This window comes from Vanessa cardui, chromosome 4 (genome assembly GCF_905220365.1).
Source record: "Vanessa cardui chromosome 4, ilVanCard2.1, whole genome shotgun sequence".
In the NCBI taxonomy this organism is placed as follows: Eukaryota; Metazoa; Arthropoda; class Insecta; order Lepidoptera; family Nymphalidae; genus Vanessa; species Vanessa cardui.
This window is the reverse complement of record NC_061126.1, coordinates 6,538,162-6,560,643: the sequence shown is the minus strand read 5'-3', so window position 1 is coordinate 6,560,643 and position 22,482 is coordinate 6,538,162. Positions and strand designations below refer to the sequence as shown.

The following is a 22,482-nucleotide window of genomic DNA, read 5'->3' as shown; positions in this document are numbered from 1 at the left end:
ATTAACATTTTATCGAGAAAGAAAAAATGCAAATCGAGGTGAAGTTTGAAATGATTGTTTGGTCAAATTTCCGCATAACGTGACGAAACATTTAACGCATCGAATGCTTCCCTTTGTCATGACCATCAACTAGCAACAATACTCGCTAATTGTTTGCGTTTACTTCATGCCTACGTAATTTTCTACAATAATATATATTAAATATAACAGCTAAAAATGACGCACACATGTATAATATGTATGGCTATAACGATTCAACCGTCTGTTTGGTGGTTAGTCTATAAGGTGGCGGAAAGTAGATTTGAGTCATTGGTTCAATTATGCCTTGACATATAATTATAAATATCCGTGATTAGGAGAGCATGTAAAGCCATCAGTGCACATAACTACCTGCGCCTGATATCTCAGGAAAGTAAGAGATTATAGAGTACACTGTGTTATTATTGACTGTAATTTCCTGCACAGATGGCTCGATCACGATATAATAAAAATATAAAACCTCATATACATTCGAAAAATATTAGTAAGGTATTGCGTCACGGAATGTTATCTTTGATGTTTTTATAAAACACCTAAACCTCGAAAAGATAAGAGGGATATACTGATCTTAAATATTCAAGATACAAATATCACTTTCGGTGCTTTGAACTGAAAATGCAGCTCAGAAACAAAAATATCTTCTGTACAACACCCACGTGATCCTACGATGTTGTGCTAATACGTATAATAATATAATAACTTAATGGAGCATTTAATAGCAGAAGAAAGGTGAGTAAACCTTCGTTAAATCGTGATTAAAGTAAAACAAAGATAAAAACCTTATAGCAGGCGTAGAGCGTAACCGCAGCTATTAACGATGAAGGATTACAAACACAAACAAACACAGACTGATACGCCCATAGCCGCTTTCTAAAAGTGATGATGAAAAAGTATAATGTTTTAAAACGTATGTTGGTATATTTCTCATTTTTTTAATGCTAATTATCGCCCACGGCTCCGTTCGCACTTTAGTTGATCATACAATCCAAGCTTGTTTTATAACATTTTTTTTCAAATTCGTTTCAATGGTTTGGCCGTGAAAAAGCAACAAACAGACTAATTGTCTTAAGATATTTAGATAAGTATAATTGATATAGCTTTTTTTTTTACACAACTCAAAGGGAAAATGACGAAAGAAGCTGTAAACAGCCAGCATCTACGCCGTCGTATTACGAGCACGGGCCGCATCACCATTACCATCCTCATCGGCAGACGAGCACTAGTCTGGAAAGGAAAATCCGATACGGACGGTTTGTAGCTTATTGAATCAATAACTTAATTGAGAAAAAAATATATTCATATTATCTTCCATATATTTACACCCGTAGCGTCTGATTTTGCCGATTAGAATATGTAAAATAATAATTTACATATAATCTTTAGAAAGTAATAACCTGAATGTTCCTGAACAAAATACAGTACGCAGGCCTTTGTGTGTATGTATATCATATTGAATCGAAACGCAATGGTATCTTTACTTTCAAAAATATTTGTTTCCGTAAATGGACCCTTAAAAAATGTAGAGCCCAGACACAAAACTACTTGATCAACTTTTGTCATACATATATACCATAAAATCACGGCAAATTATTTAACTACATAAACTGTTACTACGATTTCCACTATCTATCTATCTAGCTGTTTCGCGCGATTTCACCCTCGTTACGTAATGCTACCATGATAATAAAGGTAATAATGTTTGTAGTTTGTTACTACAAACATTATTACAAACAAATATTACACAAGTTTATGAATAAAAGTAACGCTAGGTTTTTTTTTAATCGGAGTTGTAATTACATTCATACGTACAACCAATCAAATGCTTAAATAAATGTAAACGTAACTGCATTGTATTATATATTAATGTATAATTATTATAACGAATTTGCAAATCATTTAAATTTTATACTTAATAATTTTAATTTATCGTAGTAATATGTGATGTTGCAAAAGATAATTTTTAATCAAATATTTTGGAGGTCAGGTCAGGTTAAATATTATACATCTCTTAAAAAAATAACAATAATAATATCATTAGTAGATACTTAGATTAAGAAATTTAGTTTTAATTATCTGCAAATTTAAAGATAATCTTCGAGATGAGGCTGAAAATCTTATCTAAAATAATTTAAGTGAAGGTCACAGATTCAAATCTGGGACAGTAATTAATGTTCATGTGCTTAATTTGTGTTTATTACTAACTCGTTCGACAGTGAGAAAACCGGAAGGTATCGTATAAAATTCAGTCATATCTTGTTTTGATTAACCACAGAGCTTGCTAAAGGACCCTTCAATGTTATTTAAATAAAATATTCAAACATTCGAGAGACTAATATTAAAAACATAAACATTTGATAAAAGAGGTATATACACGTAATTTCAACAAGATTAAAATTACAAAAAAAAATACAATTACCTTAGCACCTAACGCAGACATTTACCACTAAAACGACAGGTATACCTATATATAACTTCAATATATATTTCACACAAAAGCACCATAGATTATTATTTATTAATTATTATTTTATGTCAAGATATTTCTTTTACGTCTTAAATTAAGCCAGTAAAGATAGATCAAGGGATAGGTCAAAGAATTGCTTAGAGGTAGACGTCTAATTAATCGCGTAGTGTTGAAGATAAGAAGCGGGGGAAGGGGCGAATGTTCCTCGTTAGGAGGGCCGTCTGAAAGTGACACCACAGTGCTAATTATTTAGCCGTAAGGACATCTTCCTACAAACCAATGCATATAAAGTGCAATTAATATCGCTTAAAACTTTTAATAAATATATTTTAATACGAGCAAGCTTATAAAATAAGCTGTTTAAAATTAAGTTAAGTATATTGAGAATACGTTTCATCTTCAAATTAAGACATATCAAAGAAAGATAACTATTCACTGCGTTATATTAAAAAAACTAAATTTGTAGTTATAAAGGTACAATTACTAAATATCCCAACAGGTATGATAAATAATATCCCAAATGATATGGATTTAATGATTTTTGTTTTTATTTACACTCGTCATAAAATATATTCCCTTTAATGACATACTCGTAGATTTAAAAAGTATTTCGACTGTCAACAATAATCACTTAGTAACCTTATTACAAATTATGACCAATTACTAATTATTTACATACCGACGTATGTACGTGTATGGACTGTCGTCATCATAACACCTCCTCGATACAGTTCATCATTATCACTGGGAGATTTAACATCAATGTGTAACGATTTTTATATGTTTTTAAAACGAGAGATTTATCAATATTTCAAAATACGTCTATTGATTTTTACTTTTCCAAAGTTTCTAAAGCAAGTAAATGAAACCTTTAAAATAAAAATATTGGGTTAAAGTTAAACGATGTCTAAAAATAAAGAGAAATCCAATCAAAATGCAGTAAAGGATTGGCGTGAGAGGTCGGAGCCGCTGCTCTCTGTGCCTGAGGATGAAAGGTGAGTCCGACGAAGCGCTTCATTAAACTCACTATTAGTCGATAAGCGCTAGCAAAAATAAAAAACAACTCGATTTGTAATTTTATATAGATACCTTATTTATTCTAAAAATTTAATATTAGAATGTTTTTTTTGTTGAAAGAGGTTTACATAGATATTATTTATAGAGTTAAAAAGTTTAATATTGTCAATTAGTTAATTGTATTTCCACGTTTACGCCTAGTATTGTATGGAATGATTGGTTTTTGTTTGTATATATTTCAGTGAACACCCACCCTATTCACTGCCGCGTTTAAGCGTGGTGTTACCTTGCAGTACGAGTTCAAGTGTTGACCGGATATCCGTGCCTTCTCGACCAAAACAGCTTTCACACGGCGAGTGAGTATATCTTACTTTAATTTCGTCAATTTTTTATCCACGGCACTGGCAAACTTTTGATAACATATTGTTAAGATTCGCTAATGTGATTATCAACATGGCATATTTAGCACTTATCTAGTACCTACCTATACTATAAATAATATTATGCAATAGCTATGTTGATTTAAATGATCACTATAAGTATCTAGAAATACAAAAAGGGAGCATTAATCTCATATATTTTTTATTAGCAGTTTCAAGTATACAATAAAAAAATATTGTATTGTATTTTTTTTTTTTTGTCTTATTTAAACCCAATTATAATATTAACAAGAAGAGGGTCGGTTCATTTAGGACGATTTTTCTTATAACTTAGTAACAAAAACGAATATTTTTGTAAATATCGCTAAGTTTTAATTTATTCAATTTATGAGATAAATTAAATCCATAATTAATATGATATCTCATAGTAAAACTTCAATACCTGCTCGTCCATTATAATTTGTATAATCCGTAATAAACTAATTCCCGTGCCTTCTGTTTTAGGCAATTACATTAATTAGTTCAATATATCACATTGTTTCAGTGAATCAATGACAGTAGTTCTCTCAGCGTTTTATGCAAAATTATTAATAGTATTAGGACTAGCATTACCTGTGACCAGCACAATACAAAATGAAATCTACACAAATGTTACATCAGACGTGAGTGACTTTAATATATATTTATTGGGTTAATTCAATTTAAAGATTTTTTTACATTTTATTATCATTCCAGGTATTTACAATGTACTTATACGTAGTCAGCATGTTATTCCTTGCCTACACTTTCTATCATCTTCGTATAACAAAAATAAAAAAGAACGGTGAGTAATAAAACAACACTTCTTGTGATAAATATCGTTCGTAATATGTAAATAAATTATTTAGATTATGGATTCGGATGGTACATTTATTTACAAGAAGTAATTTGCGTTACGTGCCGTTAAAAGCGTCACTACAATGAAAAAAATCAATTGCTAACTCGTAACTTGATAACTATCAATAAATATTTTATGAACTGTTACTGATTAACCCCAACAGTTCGTAAAATATAAGAATCTAGCATTAGTGGGCAATTAAACTCAGCAGAACTATTTAGCAAGAACAAATTCGAAAAATCACAATTAATGAAGATTGTGAAATTACAAGAAGTTATAAGAGACATTGATTACTATAATTATAACATTAAAGATATGTAGAGTTACTGCTTATAGAGAAAAAAGGAAATTGTATTGAATGAGTTAATATTGTCAAAATGTTATTTAATTATTATTTATCAATTTTCTTCGCTCAGAATTTAAGTATTATATTGTAAGTATTAAATAATATTACCATACAGGTTTTAAAGCACTGAAACGCAATAAGTAGTATTCAAATTATGTAGATTTAAATTTAAGTACAATTACGCATTACAAAAAAAAAATCATTTTAATATTTCCGTTTGTTGATAACTTATTTAATATATTTCAGAAAACACAAAGCGGATACGATACGGTAGTTTCTACCTGCACATGGGAGTGGCTGGGTTTGGTGTTGGTTCTATTATTTACTCATGCTTACAATTTGGCGAATATTTCGACCTGTCAGGCGATTGTCAGTTGGTTATAGTAGCTTTAAAGCCAGCACTTAGGATACTTTTTATGGTTGCTCAGACGATTTTCATTTTTTCCTACACAGACGTGAGTAATAGTAATATATATTATATTATCTAATATGATTGCATAAACTGCTTTTCTCATGACAAAGATCTCCACCCTTGTGAAGGAAAAAGCTTGGAACTTACTTTGCATCACTGCCCCACTGCGGATTGGTGCATAAAGATATGTCACAACTTTATCCGAGGTTGTTTTATGATGTTTTCCTTCAAAAACGACGTCAAGATGTATTACAAATATGTACATATTCGATATAAGACTCAATGACCACTACTAAACTAATCTAATAAATTTTTAATGCTTAAACTACGCATATAGTACAACAACAACAACAACAACATCCTGTAAATTCCCACTGCTGGGCTAAAGGCCTCCTCTCCCTTTAGGAGAAGGTTTTGGAAGATATTCCACGCTGTTCCAATGCGGGTTGGTGGAATACACATGTGGCAGAATTTCTATGAAATTTGTCACATGCAGGTTTCCTCACGATGTTTTCCTTCACCGCTGAGCACGAGATGAATTATAAAGACAAATTAAGCTCATGAATCAGCGGTGATTGCCTGGGTGAACCCGCAATCATCGGTTAAGATGCACGCGTTCCACTAACCACTGGGCCATCTCGACTCTTCTCGCATATAGTAGCATAAAATAAAATATTTTACAAAAAGTGTCCTCCTTACAAAATTCCTTAATTAAATGTTATCGACATACCAAGTTTCTCAAAAGTATCTACTGATGCACTCAAGATATTATGTATAAATACTATATAATATTTATGATAACTTAACTGAATTCCTATATTTACTTTAAGTATGGTTCTAATTTACCTAATCTTATTCACATGATTCAATAAATAATAGAATGAAATATTATTTTTAGTTATTAGATCCAATGCGCGGCGTCGTATTAGATCGATTTGGTTTGATGCATCTCATAGCTACTAACGTATGCGAATGGCTTAACGTCGTTATACAAGAAACGAGAGATGACATCGTAGCAATGGCATATAACCAACCAGCTATTTTAAGATATACAAATATAAGTGGACCTGCAAAATTAGTGTTGACCGACAACATTTTAAATAACACGTCTCTCGAGGCCTATGGAAATGAAAATTTCACAGGTCACAAGGAAGTCTTTCATGCAAACTTAACGGCTAGGATAGAAGCGTGGAGCTGTAACGTCTCGGACATGATAACACCTTTAATTAGAACCATGAATCCTTATTTGAGACCTTGCGGGGTTGAATATAGCCTACTGTGTTCCATAATAATAGTGGTTATATGGAACGATATTTGCACTGTACCAGGATCGGTAAATCATTTTTATTTATATTATTTATTTCTCAAAAATGTTGTTGTATTTATTTTGTACAGTTTAGACGGTTGAATAAGATAATGGATTGAACAATTTATTTATCATATATCCATTATAAGTATTTGCCGTATCCATTTGAAGGTTTTGAACCAGAGCAGAGAGGCAGAGTATCATTTACTTTTTGATTGGTTATTTAAAATCGTTTCCTTTTAAACATATAGGTATATAATATATTCACATAAAATTGACTACATAGTCACAGTATATGTATATTGTTTCAAAAACGACGACCTCAAGACATACCTACTATTTTTTCAGAAAACTTTAAGCTCTAATAACTCAAATAGAAAACTCGATGAAAAACAGTGTTATGGCAAAGTGAAATCCAACAATCATTTTTCCGTGGACTGCGGCAGCGCTCACAAAGGACTATTTATGGGAGTGGCGGTGCTTGCTGGAACCATCGTCAGCTTAATGCTATTTAACGGTCTCTTTCAAAAACAGAAACATGTTGAACTCGCCTTACTCCAGGTATTTTATCGAGCCATTTAGAAATTTCATTTTTATTATTATAACTACGTGATAACTTTAAACTTTAAGTAAACCTATTTAGTCTATTATATTTTATATTTTAGATTAACATTTGGGAGACGTTGTTATTCATATTCATGATATTGGGATCAGGAGCATGCATGCAGCGAATGCGTGCGCTTACATTACGTCTAGCTACGACTTCGATGCCATTAGAACATGCGCTACTACTCGTCACACAGTGCGGAGTGTACTTGTATTATCTCTTCCAAATCATTGGGGCTAGTTTTCTAATACAACGGTTTTCAGAGGAAAGGCGCGCAACTAGGTTGTATCATATCTGTTTATTTCATTTATTTTTTATTTAATGTCCCGTTAAATGTCATAATTTTAGTAGAGGTAGTCAAGTATACCCGAATACTTGGAACCCATGTCGATGTTAACAAATGTTTAAAACTAATGTGTTTTCTCGGCTCACTTCTATAATTTACAACTTGTCAAAACATGTATCTAAAAGGCTTTACAACTCCGTTAATTATTTGATAAGTCTTTTCAAAATTAGAAAATCAAAGTTTTTTAACTTATAATTATTTTTGTATAACAGGATAATAGCTCCACTGTTTGCCGTAATACAAAGCTCATGCCAAACTTTACTTATATTGGATGCTTGGTCAAGACGTTGCGTAAGAAGCGAGGAGCGTCCAGGGCGACAACTTGTTACGTTCCTACTCGTTGGTAACTTTGCACTCTGGCTTCTCAACCGTGTGAAGAATGCACGAGCTGAGTTTCATCCTTTACAGGTGTTGACTTAAATATATTTTATTAAAAATTCGGTTACACACCGAACCTGAATGAGTTCGACCTACAATAAATTAAATAGCGAATATATAAATTTGAAACATCCACGAGTTAGATTTGGATGTAAAGAAAGTAGTTACAAGTGTTCTCTTTCTAAAAATAACGTAACACAGTTTAAAATACCATACTGTTTCTATCTTAAAAATAAGGCCGATTAATAAAATATATAACTGTGCCATTTTTTTCAGATGGAATTTTACGGCGTTTGGGCCTGGACTCTCATAACTCATGTCTCTGTGCCACTCTTAGTGTGCTACAGATTTCAAGCAACAGTGTGTTTTTACGAAATATGGAAGAACTCTTACAAAAGAAAAAAAGAGTGTAATACAGTCAGTGATGAAATTGAATTAAAAAATTATCATGTGGCATAATTGATGTTGTTTTTTTTTTCTTGTTAATCAAAATCAAAATAAACTTTATTCAAGTGCGCTTTTACAAGCACTTTTGAATCGTCATTTAACAATAGGCTATTTGACTGGTTTTTAAAATCCATTTTATATTATTTAGTAGAGGTTAAGGGACCCAGTACAAGTTGATTTTTTTATTTCTAGTACATATTTGCCGAAAAATATCATATTAAAAATTCTATATTTAAATAACGCGCGAAAACGATACTTGGACAATATGGCGCTGCAATGGAGTCGGTGACGTCACTTTGCTGTATTTTAATCTGTGGTATATATAGTAGAAAAGCAAGGTTTACAAGAAAATGACTTCATCATAAGCCCGGCCAATCAAGAGCGTTTTGTGTCACGTGAACAATCGTTTGCAAAAATACATTTTTATCTATTGATTTTTGAATAAATTAATTATTATTTTCAAGTTTCGTTAGTAAATAACCATTTTTAAACTCATAATATACCCTGATTACAATAATTCACGATTTATTTTTCGCATTGTCAAATAGCCTATTAAGTGAAGCTACCTCCGGTTCGGAAAGTAGATTCTACCGAGAAGAAGCGGCAAGAAACTCAGTAGGTACCCTTTTTCAACATTTAAAAGATACAATCATGTTAGTTAAATATAATTATATATGTATGTTATGTATCTTGCCTGGAAGTCAACAGGTATTAATTCCACGCTTTTTTTATTATCTACAAAATCTTGTATCGAATAATATGCCTTTTTTACCAAAGTATTTTTTAACAAACGATTTGAATGTACGAAACGGCAGAGTTAAAAATGTCTGCGGAATTTTATTATAGAAACGGATACCTTGCCCCAAGAAAGATTTATTGATTTTTCGGAGTCGGAAACTTGACGTCATTCAAATAATTCATTCAAATTTTCAAATCATTTTGTTTAAATTAGCTTACTCATTAGGATCGTCATCCAAGAAATGAATTTGCAATATTTTGATTGCATGATTGGTCATAATAGGACTTTTAACAGTCAATAGCTTTTCGTAGTGCTAATTCGGTAATCTCTAAACAAAACAAACAGATAATACTTTTAATAACTCAAAAGTTATTTTGTTTATTTGCACTGAACTTTTGTGAAAATAATTTATAAAATTTTAATGTTGTTTATTAATTATGTATACCTTTTTAGGTTTCAGTCCAATGTATGTTTTTATCATAAGTTAAACTTTAACGCAACGATTCTTATCTTAAAGTGAATGATTTTTTGTGAAAATCTTCTAAGAGTCTTTTCAGTAATTACTCTTTCCATTTTATCAATTAGATTCGATGTAAAATATAATAATTATATTGCGCCCACTCGTTAGATTACAACTTAAAACATGAATAATGTGTAAATTTACTAACTTTACAGCTATATAATGTGTTTGACGCGATGCTGTTTATGGTCTGCAGAATAAAAACCACTTCTCAAATAATGTCGTCAGAATGGGTCTATGTGGAAACATAATAAATCTTATGGATTTATTTAATGATTTAATGATATGGTGTTTTTTGTAAGCCTAAGAAAGTGTCGACAAGGAATGTTGAGCAAAAAAGCAAAAATAGCTTGTAAAAACTATAAATTTTCAAAGACATTGGATAAAATTATAAATTCAAAAAATTCTAGACCTTTATTTTTTGTTTTCATTTATTTTCTTATAATCATTTCTTTCTTAAAGCAAAAATCGAATTATTAAGTATTCTCAAACTTCAACTTTAATTAATGAAAAGAAACAAAAACAATGATAAGATGAATCACATAAAAAAACCTTTTTTTTATTGTTAAAAACTCGAAACCAAGATTTGAACTACTTATTTTTATACATTAGAACGCACCGTTGCCTATTATAATAAAATGCTTTGACATTTAAAAATGATTACTTGTCAAGAATGTCAAGTGTCTCGAGTAACACTAAACAGTCAACTGTCAACCAATCTACAATCAACTGCAAAATTGAACCAATAAAATTGCAGTTTAAGATAAATTTGTTATTATAAAATAAGGTATTTCTAAAAAAAATGGCTTCAGCTATGGATGTTGACGAAGAAGAAGTAGAAATGGCTTCTTCTAGTAGTGGTAAAGGTGACAAAAAAAGATTTGAAGTCAAAAAGGTAACATTCGTTAGCGCTTACTCACTGTGATGCCTTCCATTGTTTTTTTAATAAGTAAAGACATCGTATGGTTATCTTGATTTAAGTGAATGTTAGAATGTTTTCTTTTTTTTTCAGTGGAATGCTGTGGCATTATGGGCATGGGGTAAGATATAAACTAAATTTATAACCTTATTGAGCAACTCAAATATTTTTCAATTGAAATGAATTTAATTTTGAAATCTCATCAGTATAACATTTTAACATTCTTAAATCCAATAAATCAATTTTACATATTTTTAGATATTGTTGTCGACAATTGTGCCATTTGCCGAAATCACATAATGGATTTATGCATAGAATGCCAAGCTAATCAGGCTTCTGCTACAAGTGAAGAATGCACAGTAGCTTGGGGAGTGTGTAATGTAAGTTTTTAAAATAGCAAGCTTCAAAATTCTTTAACATTTCATATTAATTTGAAATAAAACATTTATTAATTTTCAGCATGCATTCCATTTTCATTGTATCTCTCGATGGCTTAAAACTCGACAAGTATGCCCTCTAGATAATAGGGAGTGGGAGTTCCAAAAGTATGTATATATTTAATTGATTTTATTCATATTATTTTAATTAATTGTGAAATAATATTTGACTTTTTTTTTCAGATATGGACATTAAAACCAGATTCTCCGTTGCTGAAGACTGTGCTACCTTTGAATCTAATGAGCAAATTAATGTCTTACAAAATAAGTTTTTCAATAAATTTCCTGCAATTTTTGTTTTGGTATTGATTTGGCAAATATTTCAAATTGTAATAATTATAATGTAATATAAATATGGTAACTAAAAATAGTAAAAATGAAACTAAAAACATGTTTATTTTTGATAGAAAAAATTTGCAGACCCAGACTTTCTATTGCTCAATTTTTGTTTAGAATAAATGTACATTTACAATTCCAATTTTGACAATTTCCCAAATAATTTTAAATAATATATAGACACAAAATATATATTATTCTGACAAAAGGTAGGTAACCAATGTGAATGAAATATTTAGGAAAATTGTGTCAGTCAAGAGTATTGTCTTAAAAAAAGTGACAATCTGACAAGGTGTATATCAATCAATGGCGTTATTATACTATCCATATATTTCGTCAATATATTCGGTAAAAGAACTTTCCCTAAATATTCGTATCCAATTTCTTACTTTGTATATTTTAACAGACCTCTGAGTGAAATTGAAGAAATGGTTGTGACCCTAAACCAAGAGGAAATTAGAATAAAAGAAAAATAAAATATGACCATTATTTGTGTCACAAATAAGTAACAAATATTTTCATAGAACCCTAAAATTAAAAAAGTAATATTGAATTTCTCATATTATCAAGCCAAAATAAGGCAGTATTTCAACCACGTAAACCTTACCAATTGCGGATTTGTATCCGCACCACTGATAGTATCATTAGAGTTTGCATTTCAAGTCCCTCCTGCCTTTGCGGATTAAAATCCATATGGGTATCCTACAGTTGAGCAATGTGGTAATACAAGCTCCATAACTTCTCAAATAGTCTCAGCCTTGCGATAGGCATTAGGCTGTATCTACTACTAATCAAACAGTAGTGATTTTTTTAATACCATATTATATTACTAGTGACTGAAATTTTCCAAAGAATTTCTTTAAAACAATATGAAGAATATACCAATACAGTAATTTCAAAATAAAGCAAAAGAAAAGAGTCGAGGCATTTTATTATCATAATTAAATGAAAATATTCCATAATAGCTAATTTGATAACAAGATGCAATTATTTCATCTAACCTGGATTTTTACATATACTATTCCATCTTGGAATATCACAAAAGCTAGTTTTCTTACTAGCAGATAAGTATGTTTATTTTACATAAATACATCACCAAATTGTTTTTACAAGGTATTAGTAAATGATGCGCATTATTATTTTTGAAATTGACATCACGATCAAAGGTAGCAATATACTTAATACATTTACACTTTTCTATTTTTCAATGTGGTTTAGTCTATCCACATATTTTTTATTCTTACTACCAATACAAGGATTACTAGGTCTATGTGATTTAGCAATACTCTTATGAAAAGTTAATCACTTTTTAATGTGAAATAGTATTGCTAATTATTTAAGCATACATCATGAATGAAATCGGAATTTAACTATTAAAAACAATGCATTTAATCTTAACAATATTGCCCTTATTTCACATTTTAAAGTAATAATTAGGACACATACAATAAAAAACAGAGTCAAACGTGCCTTAATTTTACCAATAATGGAATGTATGTACCATATCTATAAGTTCCATTGTTATAATATATGAATATGAGTGTTAAAATCTCGATTTTTAGACGAGTTGAGGTTGTGTCAGTTTTGGCAATTACAATAATAACAATATAAAGAAATGTTGTCATGTAAATGTTAAGCTTAAAAGTAGGTGGTATATTATTCGTTTTATTATATTTACAACTCAAATACCGTTGCTACACAATTTTAAAGTACATACCCATGTTAGATATTCAATCCATTTTTTAAAAAGTAAGAAATGCTATAAACCACTTTTTAATCCATTTAATAAACTGGAGGTCATTTTAAACAAATGTTATATCTACTATCTTATATTTAAGTATATTTTTAGCTTTGGCTGAGAACAAAAATTAATCAAGGCCACTCTGGACTTAATTAAAGGAAAATTTTATAAACGTATCGAATTTCTGAAAATATAGTCCTGAATAGAAATTTAAAAACAGACAGATTCTTCACAATACAGTCCAAAAATTATTAAATCAAATTAGAATAATGAAGTCACAATACATCCTATTTAAATGACTTCCTATGCGCATCATTTACAGTTTTCAACATCTGTAAATTTTATTAGGCCGGAATTACACATGAAAATAAAAAGCAACATAAATGAAATATATGTAAAGTGACTATACCGTGGCATTTAAAAAAATAGTATATTATATAAATTCATAATCCATTGGGTAAAACTCAGTTTTTTTAACAATTTATAAGACTGCTGCATACTAATGAAATTGTTATTCTTGTACACAATTTTGAAATGTTTTTGTAATAGGAAGGGGGAGGGGGGTCAATGTTAAAGCTTTTTACCTGATTCCATAATTATGTTTAAGACTAGCATAACTGTAAAATTTAGTTAATATAAATTACATAATAAGGGTAATTCCGGCAGTACTTTTGATCCTTAATTTTATAGCTCAATATTCACTGAATTCTTGTCAATTTTAACTATACATATTAACAATATACACATCCTAAATATCTTAGATAATTTCAAACCTAAACAAGTATACTGAATAAATAACATTCAGGATCATGTTATACTAGCCATACTCAACCCACGACCGGCCAAGCTGAGGCAGCTAAATAACTTGGCAGGCCATGTATAGAAATAGGCAAAATCCACAATTCTATTAGTAAGTGTATAAGCCGTCGAATAGATAAAAGAAAATACAGAACTGTGTTTTTTGTTAAATGATATAAACTAAAAAAGTGAACAATGCTAACAATAATAGTCCACAGAAAAAAAAATTGTTTATGTTGGCCAAGTGAAAGTAAATTTCAATATAAGTGTTAAAGGGTACTGTTTACAAAACATTATTCTTTCATCATAATAATCTAGTTGATAAAAGTATTTATGTGTATAGATCCAGTAGAAATAATACAAATCTAGCATATTGTGTCATAATTTCTCTATGGACTCCTTCAATTTAGCCACTTCTGTTTTTGTGACTGTGCTAATGAAATAACACTTAATTTTTTAATAAATATTTTCAATGACTCCTCAATTAAAACAATTTGTTAGCTATCACAATACTTCAATCAATTCAAACTTTACGTCACAAAATAAATACTAGATAAAAATAATCCTAGTCAGTGACAATAATTAAACTAATAATTGAATATTAACGGTGGAAACATAACCACAAGAATAATGTGGCTGTCAGTCTGCCGAAATGGCAGAGGGCAAGTCGATAGTGCGACTTTCATTACCAAAAATTAATCTTAAGCGTTTCATAGGAGGCAGGGGACGGATAGGGCTATGTTTGCGATGCCGCTCTTTCGATCTACGTCTTTTTTTCAGTCGCCTGGCAGTTTCGGGATCCACGCCTTCTAATCTTAAAACTTCATATTCTGGAGCTTCTACAGTACCTCCACATTCCAAAACTTCTTCAACCACCGGGCTTCGCTTCACACGGAGAGTCAATTTCAAGCCCCTGCGTGGTGGTGTGCAGGGACATTCACTACTTTTATTTGAATTATCTGCCAGCCATGGAGGTCCAGACTCTGATTCTTTTTTCGTTTCTTCTGTTCGATTAGAAGTTTCACCTTTATGATGCTTATTACTCATTTTACTATCTTTCGACTCACTTGGATTAACATTTTCTCTAAAATCACATATTTCGCTTTTTACACATGTGTTGTCACTCATACATTTAATATTTTCTACAGCATGTTCTTTAGCATTACAATTCTGCATTTCAGATGTACCTGTTTTAACTAATGAAGGCATTTCAATATTCTGCTGCAGAGATTCTTTCATATCACAAGTATTCTCTGTATTTAATATTTCTAATTCACTACAAGTAACCAGCTGTGACTCGGATTCACAGTATTCTTTTTGAGGTTCATGAACAGGTTTACCTTCCAGAGACAAATTATTTATTTCTATACTAGTTTGATCAGGTTCAGTTTTGAATATATTTTCAGTAACTCCAGTTTTGCTTTCAGAACTTGTTTTTAAATTTCTAAACTTTGAACAAGTTGATTGAGTACAAGCTTCAGTAAGACGTTTATGACTTCTTAAAACTATACCAGAGTGAGAATCACGACTACTACGTGAACTAGTAATACTACATCGACGAGACTGTGTGGCTCGACTCTGATTAGCAGCGGTTGTGGTACTGCCATTCAATGCACGTCCACTATCTGTTCTTCTACGTAAACGTTCACCACGGCTTGAAGCAGAGGATTCTCGACTACCTTGAGCTTCTTTACTAACACCTCCATCAACAACATCAGCAATACACCCTTGAGCTATTAACAGTTCTGCATCATACTTTGTCAAACCTTTTTGTTTCATTTCTTTCATACTGAGTGGAGATATTATATTAGAAACTTGTCGATTGCTTATTCGAGTTTTTTCTGAATTTTTGCAACTAGATTTCTGTGTTTGCTTTGCTTTTGTTCTATTTATTCTATTGTCAGTTTCTCTAAATCTGTATCTCGTAGCTTGCTCATCATTATGCTCATTTTGCACAGAAAATGCTCCTTTGCCTCTTCTTTCACAAGTTTCACATTCACAGTAACAGTTTCCATTACCAAAAAAATCTTCTCCATAAAAACAAGTTATTTCTTCACCAATCTCAATGTCTCTCAATACACGAACAAAGGCCTTACCACGATCGGTAGCTTCGAATGTACAAGTAGGCCTACAATCGTGATTTATATAAGCAGCAGGCCCTAGCCATAACTGAGCACAATTTTTTCTACAGCTATACATTACAGAAAAGTCATTCTTTCCTGGGTGCAGCAACTGCTTTTCTTCTTCTTCTGTCATTTCAGCAATACACCCTACCAAAAAGTCAATCCTTTCATGTTTAAAAAATTTTTTTGTTGTTGAAATCTTAGCTCCTACACGATCTTCGAGTGAATATCTATAACAAGGCTCTATCACAAAACCAGCTTTTTTATCAAATACTCGAAGATAACGATATATCTGAAAAAAAAAAAGTAAAATGTAAACGATTTAACGGGTAAATAGCTAAAATTAATATGCAATAATAAATAACTAACATGTTCTCTTAATTTATTTTGTTGATGTTTGTTTTTGCTAAAATGTCGAGGCATCCATTCCCCATTGGCAAGTTTTGTGTAAGCTTTATTGTAATCTTGAGTTTGAATAAATTCTTTGATAATGTTTCTTAGTTCTTCCTTATTTGTTTTTAAAGGCCTGTAGCGAATATTCATTTTGTGTGTAGTAATTCCAAGATAAGGATCCACAATAAGTGCCGTAGCTAGGTCATCGTATTCAGACAATTCGCGAGGTGTCATGCCCATTGGCTGCATTTTGTGGAGCACTTGCCTCCCTGGATAAGTTGCGGATCCAACAACCATCCTGAACACCTAGAAAACAAAGACGCGACTGTTGTAGTTGGCACAATATAACTGTGTTAAAAACGACAAATTAGTTCCTTTTGCTAAACTCTACAATAACTTGCCTGTCTGGTTTTTAAATCAGATAAATTTATTCATAGCTGCAAATTAATTATCATGTAAGGAAACGAAGCATTAGATCCAAACCGAAACACTAAATTTATAAAAGGACAAATATGGCGGACGAACACGAAACTTAAAAAAGCGACACGTCAAAAAATTTCTCCCGTTTTCTCTTTAACAATCACATAATCGTAATGTAATTTTGATGATATGTATAAGGTATACATTCTACAATTACGGACACTTACTTAAATTATTGAAAGTCCTTAAAATTCATGTTTTTTTTAAATAACAACTCTACTATCTTAACACTTCTTAAAATAAAACTCTAGGTTATTCGTATAATTCATTCATAACAAAAAAATTAAGTTAATATTTGCGTTAATTAATTCATTATTAATTCATGATTATTAAATTAATAATATATAGATAATGTTCAAAAACTCAAAGGAACGCTGAAAAACAACCATGTTTTCTTGCACTTCATTCATACAGATAGCATTTATAAAGATTGAGTCGTAGCTGTATTTTCTACTAGATTAACATTAAATCTTGTTTAAACTAAAATTATTTTTTTACTTTTCAAGTTTTAAAATTAAATTATTCATATTTAAATATTATACCTGTCTTAAAGTCTTCCAATCAAAACAAGTTTATATAATTAAATTGAATTTGTTGCATTCTTCACAAATGCAAATATGTATATACATATACATTATACATTTACCGACGATGGTAGGATAAAGTTACCATTATTATTGAAAAGAAATTTTTAAATTATAATTTTATAATTTAGTCTTTGCCCCTTAACTAATACGTAACATGCTGACACATTTAATGAAAAAAGAAATATTGTAACTTAAAATATACTTACCTATTTGACACTTTAATTTTTATTGTGTGGTAACAGTCACTCCTAGATTTTCAGTTGCATATCTGTTACAGAAAATGAGCGATTATATTCACAATATTTTTAATGTTGTAAAAAATCCTTTCCCTTTTTGATATAAAGCAATTGATACAAACTAAATTTGAGAGTTATGACAATCAAATTAATGGTAACAAAATGTATTGGCATCCGATAAATTTAAAAACTAATATTAAATGTTTTGTGAAAATATAATTTAAGAGAGACACTTGAGAAAGAAAGCTTTAGAAATTATTCCTATTTCCTTTCCTTAGTCTAGCTCTCAGCTTACCATCCGAGACAATTTGCATTCCGAAGCAATTTGTTTGCAGATTAAGAATAAGGTGCTGCTATAGTCAAACCGCAAACCTGACAATGAATTATTATAAAAAAAAAATCTAATGTGTGGTTTAGAGCTATTTAACAGAGTAGCGTTAATTAAGCATTTTATGTGATACAAGTGAATGCGGATAGTCAACCCAGCGCAATATATAATATATTTATATATTATTCATCCTTATGTAAGCTTTAATCTTTAAAACTACGCAATGGATTTTGATGCGGTTTTTATTTTAATTAGTAATTCGAGAGGAAGGTTTTTGTATATAATACATGGACTATACAGTAAAGGAACACCAATAATTAGTAAGGTAATATCGTAAATAAACAACTTCTGTAGTATATTTAGTATCAGTATTGCATCCGTGCAAAGCCGGGGCGGGTCGCTAGTGATAATTAAAAGGAGCTAATAATAGCCGATTGAATTATGAAAATCAGTTAACGAACAGTTGGATTATAAAAAATATATATAAATAATTGATCTCCCCGCCAACATAAGAGAACTATTACGGTATCATAGAGTATAGTAAATGCCAAACGTAATAAGAATCAGACAATTCAGATATCATCACTCATCAGTGATGTCAGTGTCCAGTGATCACTTGATAGTTGATCAGTCAACTAGTCAAGTAACTAACGTACTTGTGTGTAGTCGGCAGTCTGCTCGGACCGTATTCATTTTGATTAAATTACCGTGCGAATAGACGAAATTATAAACAAATTGATTACAAAAATATTAATTTAAATTTATAAATTATAATAAATCAGCTTCTGTTTGCATTGAAATACTCGCATTTTGGACGTTCCTTGTTTTCCAAGTCCAAAATAACAGTAAGTACACACATTGTAAAATCTTATCTTTAGTTACAATTAACCTCCTTAACTTTATCGAAAATTTATGAAATAATTGTAATGTAAGTGTAATAGTTATAATGTATGATAATATTGGTTTTATTGTTTTACTAATTTCTTACTGTACCAATAAAATTATTTATAAATCAATCAGAGCTTTAAGTGAAAGAGTTTAATATGAGTTTTTCACATTGGTGACTAAATATTATTTAATTCGGTCAATAAATATTATAAGATTTGTTATAAATGCTCTTATTAGTTATTATGGTTAAAGAATAATATTGTTAAATATTACATCATACAAAATAATATATTTAAGCATTTAATGTTGTTAATTCTTATGTTAATAAAATACATTGTTACAAAAGAATAAATAAAATTATAAAAACTTTACTTTCAATCACAATTTTACAAGCTTTTCGAATTTAAAAAATAAATTAAAATATGAAATATTTAAAATATTTATAAATTATTATTATAAAAATGGCAATGTACCATATTTTGGTAAAAATCTTTAATTTAATTTCACATTTTAGCTTAAGTCAACATGGCTCATTCAACAGGATCAAAAGGAAATTTAAAAAGTGGCTTAATAGACTTCACAGCTGGATCACTGGGTAATGAAATAATATTGCAACAAAGTAATATCAATATTGGTTATTATACATTTCTTATTCTTATATTTATAAATAAAATATTATGTAACAGGTGGGATAGCAGTTGTGTATGTCGGGCAACCTCTGGACACAGTGAAAGTAAAGATGCAAACATTTCCTCATCTTTACAAGGGAATGTTTCATTGCCTTAAACAAACACTCCATAATGATGGTATAATCAGAGGGCTGTATGCAGGCACAACACCTGCAATTATGGCAAATGTTGCCGAGAATTCTGTATTATTTGCAGCCTATGGATATTGTCAAAAGTTTGTGTGTAATGTGATAGGAACTGAGGTACAAATATTTAAATTTTCTATTATAAATTATTTACATGTAGATGGATGAATAAAATAGTTATGTGACATATGCTGTTCCAGAGTGTTGAGGAACTTTCAATGGTGGGCAATGCATCGGCGGGATTCCTGGCTGCTTTTTTCTCATCTTTCACATTGTGTCCAACAGAATTAATTAAGTGTCAACTGCAGGCAATGAGAGAAGTTAACATCCAAGGCTCACAAACAGCTGTATGATGACTCTCCTTTGGGTATTTCATTAAATATATTTCATTAATAATTGAATTTTGAGCAATATAACCATATTATATTTTATTTTTAAACCATCTTGTTTGAATAAAATTAATATATTTCATTTGTTTAAAATAATAAAATATATAATGTTGTAATGCCAAAGTAATTTAGATGTTACAACTAATAAGAATCATCTTGTATTGCATCATCCTACATGAGCTTATAATAGATAAAAATTAATCATTCATTTTGTTCTATCTAATTTACTACATGAAAATAGTAGATATAAAATATATAATGCTTTTTGTTTGCAATTATATTATTAAAGGCATCAAAAATACCCACAACTCGATTTTACCCTTTAATAGTAAAAAATATAATCAAAAATTCAATGTTATGATTATTTAAAAACAATATTAACCATGTGTTTATGGTTTTTTTTAAAAGCTGAAGATTAATTTGTATTTTTTTATACATTTCATTTTCAATTAATAGTAATGAAAACCTTACCCACCATACCATAGTTTATTAAATTTTATTTCTCTTTTAGGTGAAGATAACTCCACTACAGTTGACTCAACAAATATTTAAACAATATGGAATACAAGGTTTATTCCGAGGACTGGTACCAACAATCATGAGGGAAATGCCAGGTTACTTTTTCTTCTTTGGTGGATATGAAGGTATGTCATGTTTTTTTATTATGTACATGTATATAGAAAATTCAACTTATAATTTCTCTTATCATTACACATTATTAGCCTATTATATATACAAATACTACTTACATTACATATAAATGCAGTAGAGTACTGCTGTTACTACCTTTACATCTAGAAAAGATAGTGAAATTATTTAATTCTCAATTTAATAAGAATCTTTTCTATAAGAATTATATGCTTATGTATCCATTAAAATTTTCAGGTACAAGAGAATTATTAGCCAAACCCGGTCAATCAAAGGATGAAATAGGTTTCGTAAAGACTATGATAGCTGGTGCTGTTGGAGGATTAGTATTGTGGACAGTTATATTTCCATCTGATGTTATAAAATCAAGAATACAAATATCAAACAAAAGTCAGAAATTCCTCACTGTTGGTATGGATATAATTAAAAAAGAAGGTTTGTTATTTACTCTTCTAAACAACTTTTTAAAATTTAACACTATAATTTAATTCACTATTAAATTGTTCGCTTGTTTAAATCAGGAGTGCTGGCGCTTTACAACGGCCTCAAGCCAACCCTAGTAAGAACAATACCGGCGACTGCAGTTCTATTCGTCGTATATGAATATTCAAAGAAGTTTATGCATCAGTCCTTTGGTGATTGAGTACGAGGCTAAAAACTACATATAATATTTTCTTTACAGTATAATAATAAATTAATTGTTATATCTTTAAGTGGCATTTTAAATACATGTGTTGCCCTTATTTCTTATTCAAACAAATAAGATAAAGTTAATCATTCAAGGTTGAAATATGATAAACATTAAATCCCTGATCATTAATTGGCGTATTATCTTCTAATATAAACGTAATCGTATTGATAGTTTTTGCTTCGGTTTCATTTAATTTGCGTCGCATTATTGATTATTGTGTTTTGTTATTAAGTAATGCGCAAATTTAAATAAAGCCATTGTGGTATTTAAACTTAGACAAGTCTTATAATATTGTAATCAAGCAACACAAACAAAAGAGGGAGGATATAAATCGCACTTCTAGCGGTTTATATTTTGTGATTATTAAATGCTAATCTAAAAAAAGACAATAACAAATAAAAAGTGTATTTTTTTCTTTTTTTTTTAAAAAAGATCCTAAATTTTTAGTCCAATACAAACCCAAATATAATTAGGTAATTTTTGAAACTCCAAGATTTTTTTCCTCAAAAATGCAAAAATTAGAATGCACTGCACCTGCACTGGAATATATCTACATCGGATAGGATTCGAATTCGAGAGAGTCGAGATGGCCCAGTGGTTAGAACGCGTGCATCTTAACCGATGATTGCGGGTTCAAACCCAGGCAAGCACCGCTGATTCATGTGCTTAATTTGTCTTTATAATTCATCTCGTGTTCAGCGGTGAAGGAAAACATCGTGAGGAAACCTGCATGCGACAAATTTCATAGAAATTCTGCCACATGTGTATTCCACCACCCGCATTGGAACAGCGTGGT

At 30.2% G+C, this 22,482-nt stretch overlaps 4 protein-coding genes across 8 annotated transcripts; 3 read left to right on the top strand and 1 right to left on the bottom strand.

The window, feature by feature from the left end:
• The first annotated feature begins 598 nt into the window (after positions 1-598).
• LOC124544473 (proton channel OtopLc-like) lies at positions 599-8,633 on the top strand. Of its 3 annotated transcripts, XM_047123044.1 has the most exons (12): positions 599-768; positions 1,161-1,289; positions 3,444-3,498; positions 3,763-3,876; positions 4,445-4,562; positions 4,636-4,723; positions 5,370-5,578; positions 6,434-6,868; positions 7,190-7,402; positions 7,507-7,730; positions 8,007-8,202; positions 8,449-8,633. In XM_047123044.1, the coding sequence occupies exons 2-12, from the start codon at positions 1,166-1,168 to the stop codon at positions 8,629-8,631; spliced, it is 1,959 nt and encodes a 652-aa protein (XP_046979000.1). In that variant the 5' UTR covers positions 599-768; positions 1,161-1,165; the 3' UTR covers positions 8,632-8,633. The 3 variants fall into 3 exon arrangements, with proteins under 3 accessions (XP_046979000.1, XP_046979001.1, XP_046979002.1); XM_047123045.1 differs by lacking the exon at positions 3,444-3,498 and having other exon boundaries at positions 601-768; XM_047123046.1 differs by lacking the exons at positions 599-768; positions 1,161-1,289 and having other exon boundaries at positions 2,069-3,498.
• A 1,909-nt stretch (positions 8,634-10,542) lies between these two features.
• On the top strand, positions 10,543-11,529 carry LOC124543996 (RING-box protein 1A). The gene is made up of 5 exons (XM_047122316.1): positions 10,543-10,773; positions 10,891-10,918; positions 11,056-11,177; positions 11,257-11,342; positions 11,418-11,529. Exons 1-5 carry the CDS (start codon positions 10,681-10,683, stop codon positions 11,428-11,430), a joined length of 342 nt encoding a protein of 113 aa, XP_046978272.1. The 5' UTR covers positions 10,543-10,680; the 3' UTR covers positions 11,431-11,529.
• A 955-nt stretch (positions 11,530-12,484) lies between these two features.
• Positions 12,485-17,500, bottom strand: LOC124543994 (histone-lysine N-methyltransferase Suv4-20). Of its 2 annotated transcripts, none has more exons than XM_047122314.1 (3): positions 17,027-17,500; positions 16,602-16,931; positions 12,485-16,524 (listed from the first exon to the last, which is right to left on the bottom strand). In XM_047122314.1, the coding sequence occupies exons 2-3, from the start codon at positions 16,920-16,922 to the stop codon at positions 14,749-14,751; spliced, it is 2,097 nt and encodes a 698-aa protein (XP_046978270.1). In that variant the 5' UTR covers positions 16,923-16,931; positions 17,027-17,500; the 3' UTR covers positions 12,485-14,748. The 2 variants fall into 2 exon arrangements, with proteins under 2 accessions (XP_046978270.1, XP_046978271.1); XM_047122315.1 differs by having other exon boundaries at positions 17,273-17,500.
• Positions 17,501-18,893: 1,393 nt separating this feature from the next.
• Positions 18,894-22,100, top strand: LOC124544420 (mitochondrial ornithine transporter 1). 2 transcript variants are annotated; one of them, XM_047122953.1, is made up of 7 exons: positions 18,894-19,101; positions 19,659-19,739; positions 19,831-20,075; positions 20,159-20,305; positions 20,859-20,991; positions 21,233-21,430; positions 21,517-22,100. In XM_047122953.1, the coding sequence occupies exons 2-7, from the start codon at positions 19,670-19,672 to the stop codon at positions 21,636-21,638; spliced, it is 915 nt and encodes a 304-aa protein (XP_046978909.1). In that variant the 5' UTR covers positions 18,894-19,101; positions 19,659-19,669; the 3' UTR covers positions 21,639-22,100. The 2 variants fall into 2 exon arrangements, with proteins under 2 accessions (XP_046978909.1, XP_046978910.1); XM_047122954.1 differs by lacking the exon at positions 20,159-20,305 and having other exon boundaries at positions 18,900-19,101.
• Positions 22,101-22,482: the final 382 nt, after the last annotated feature.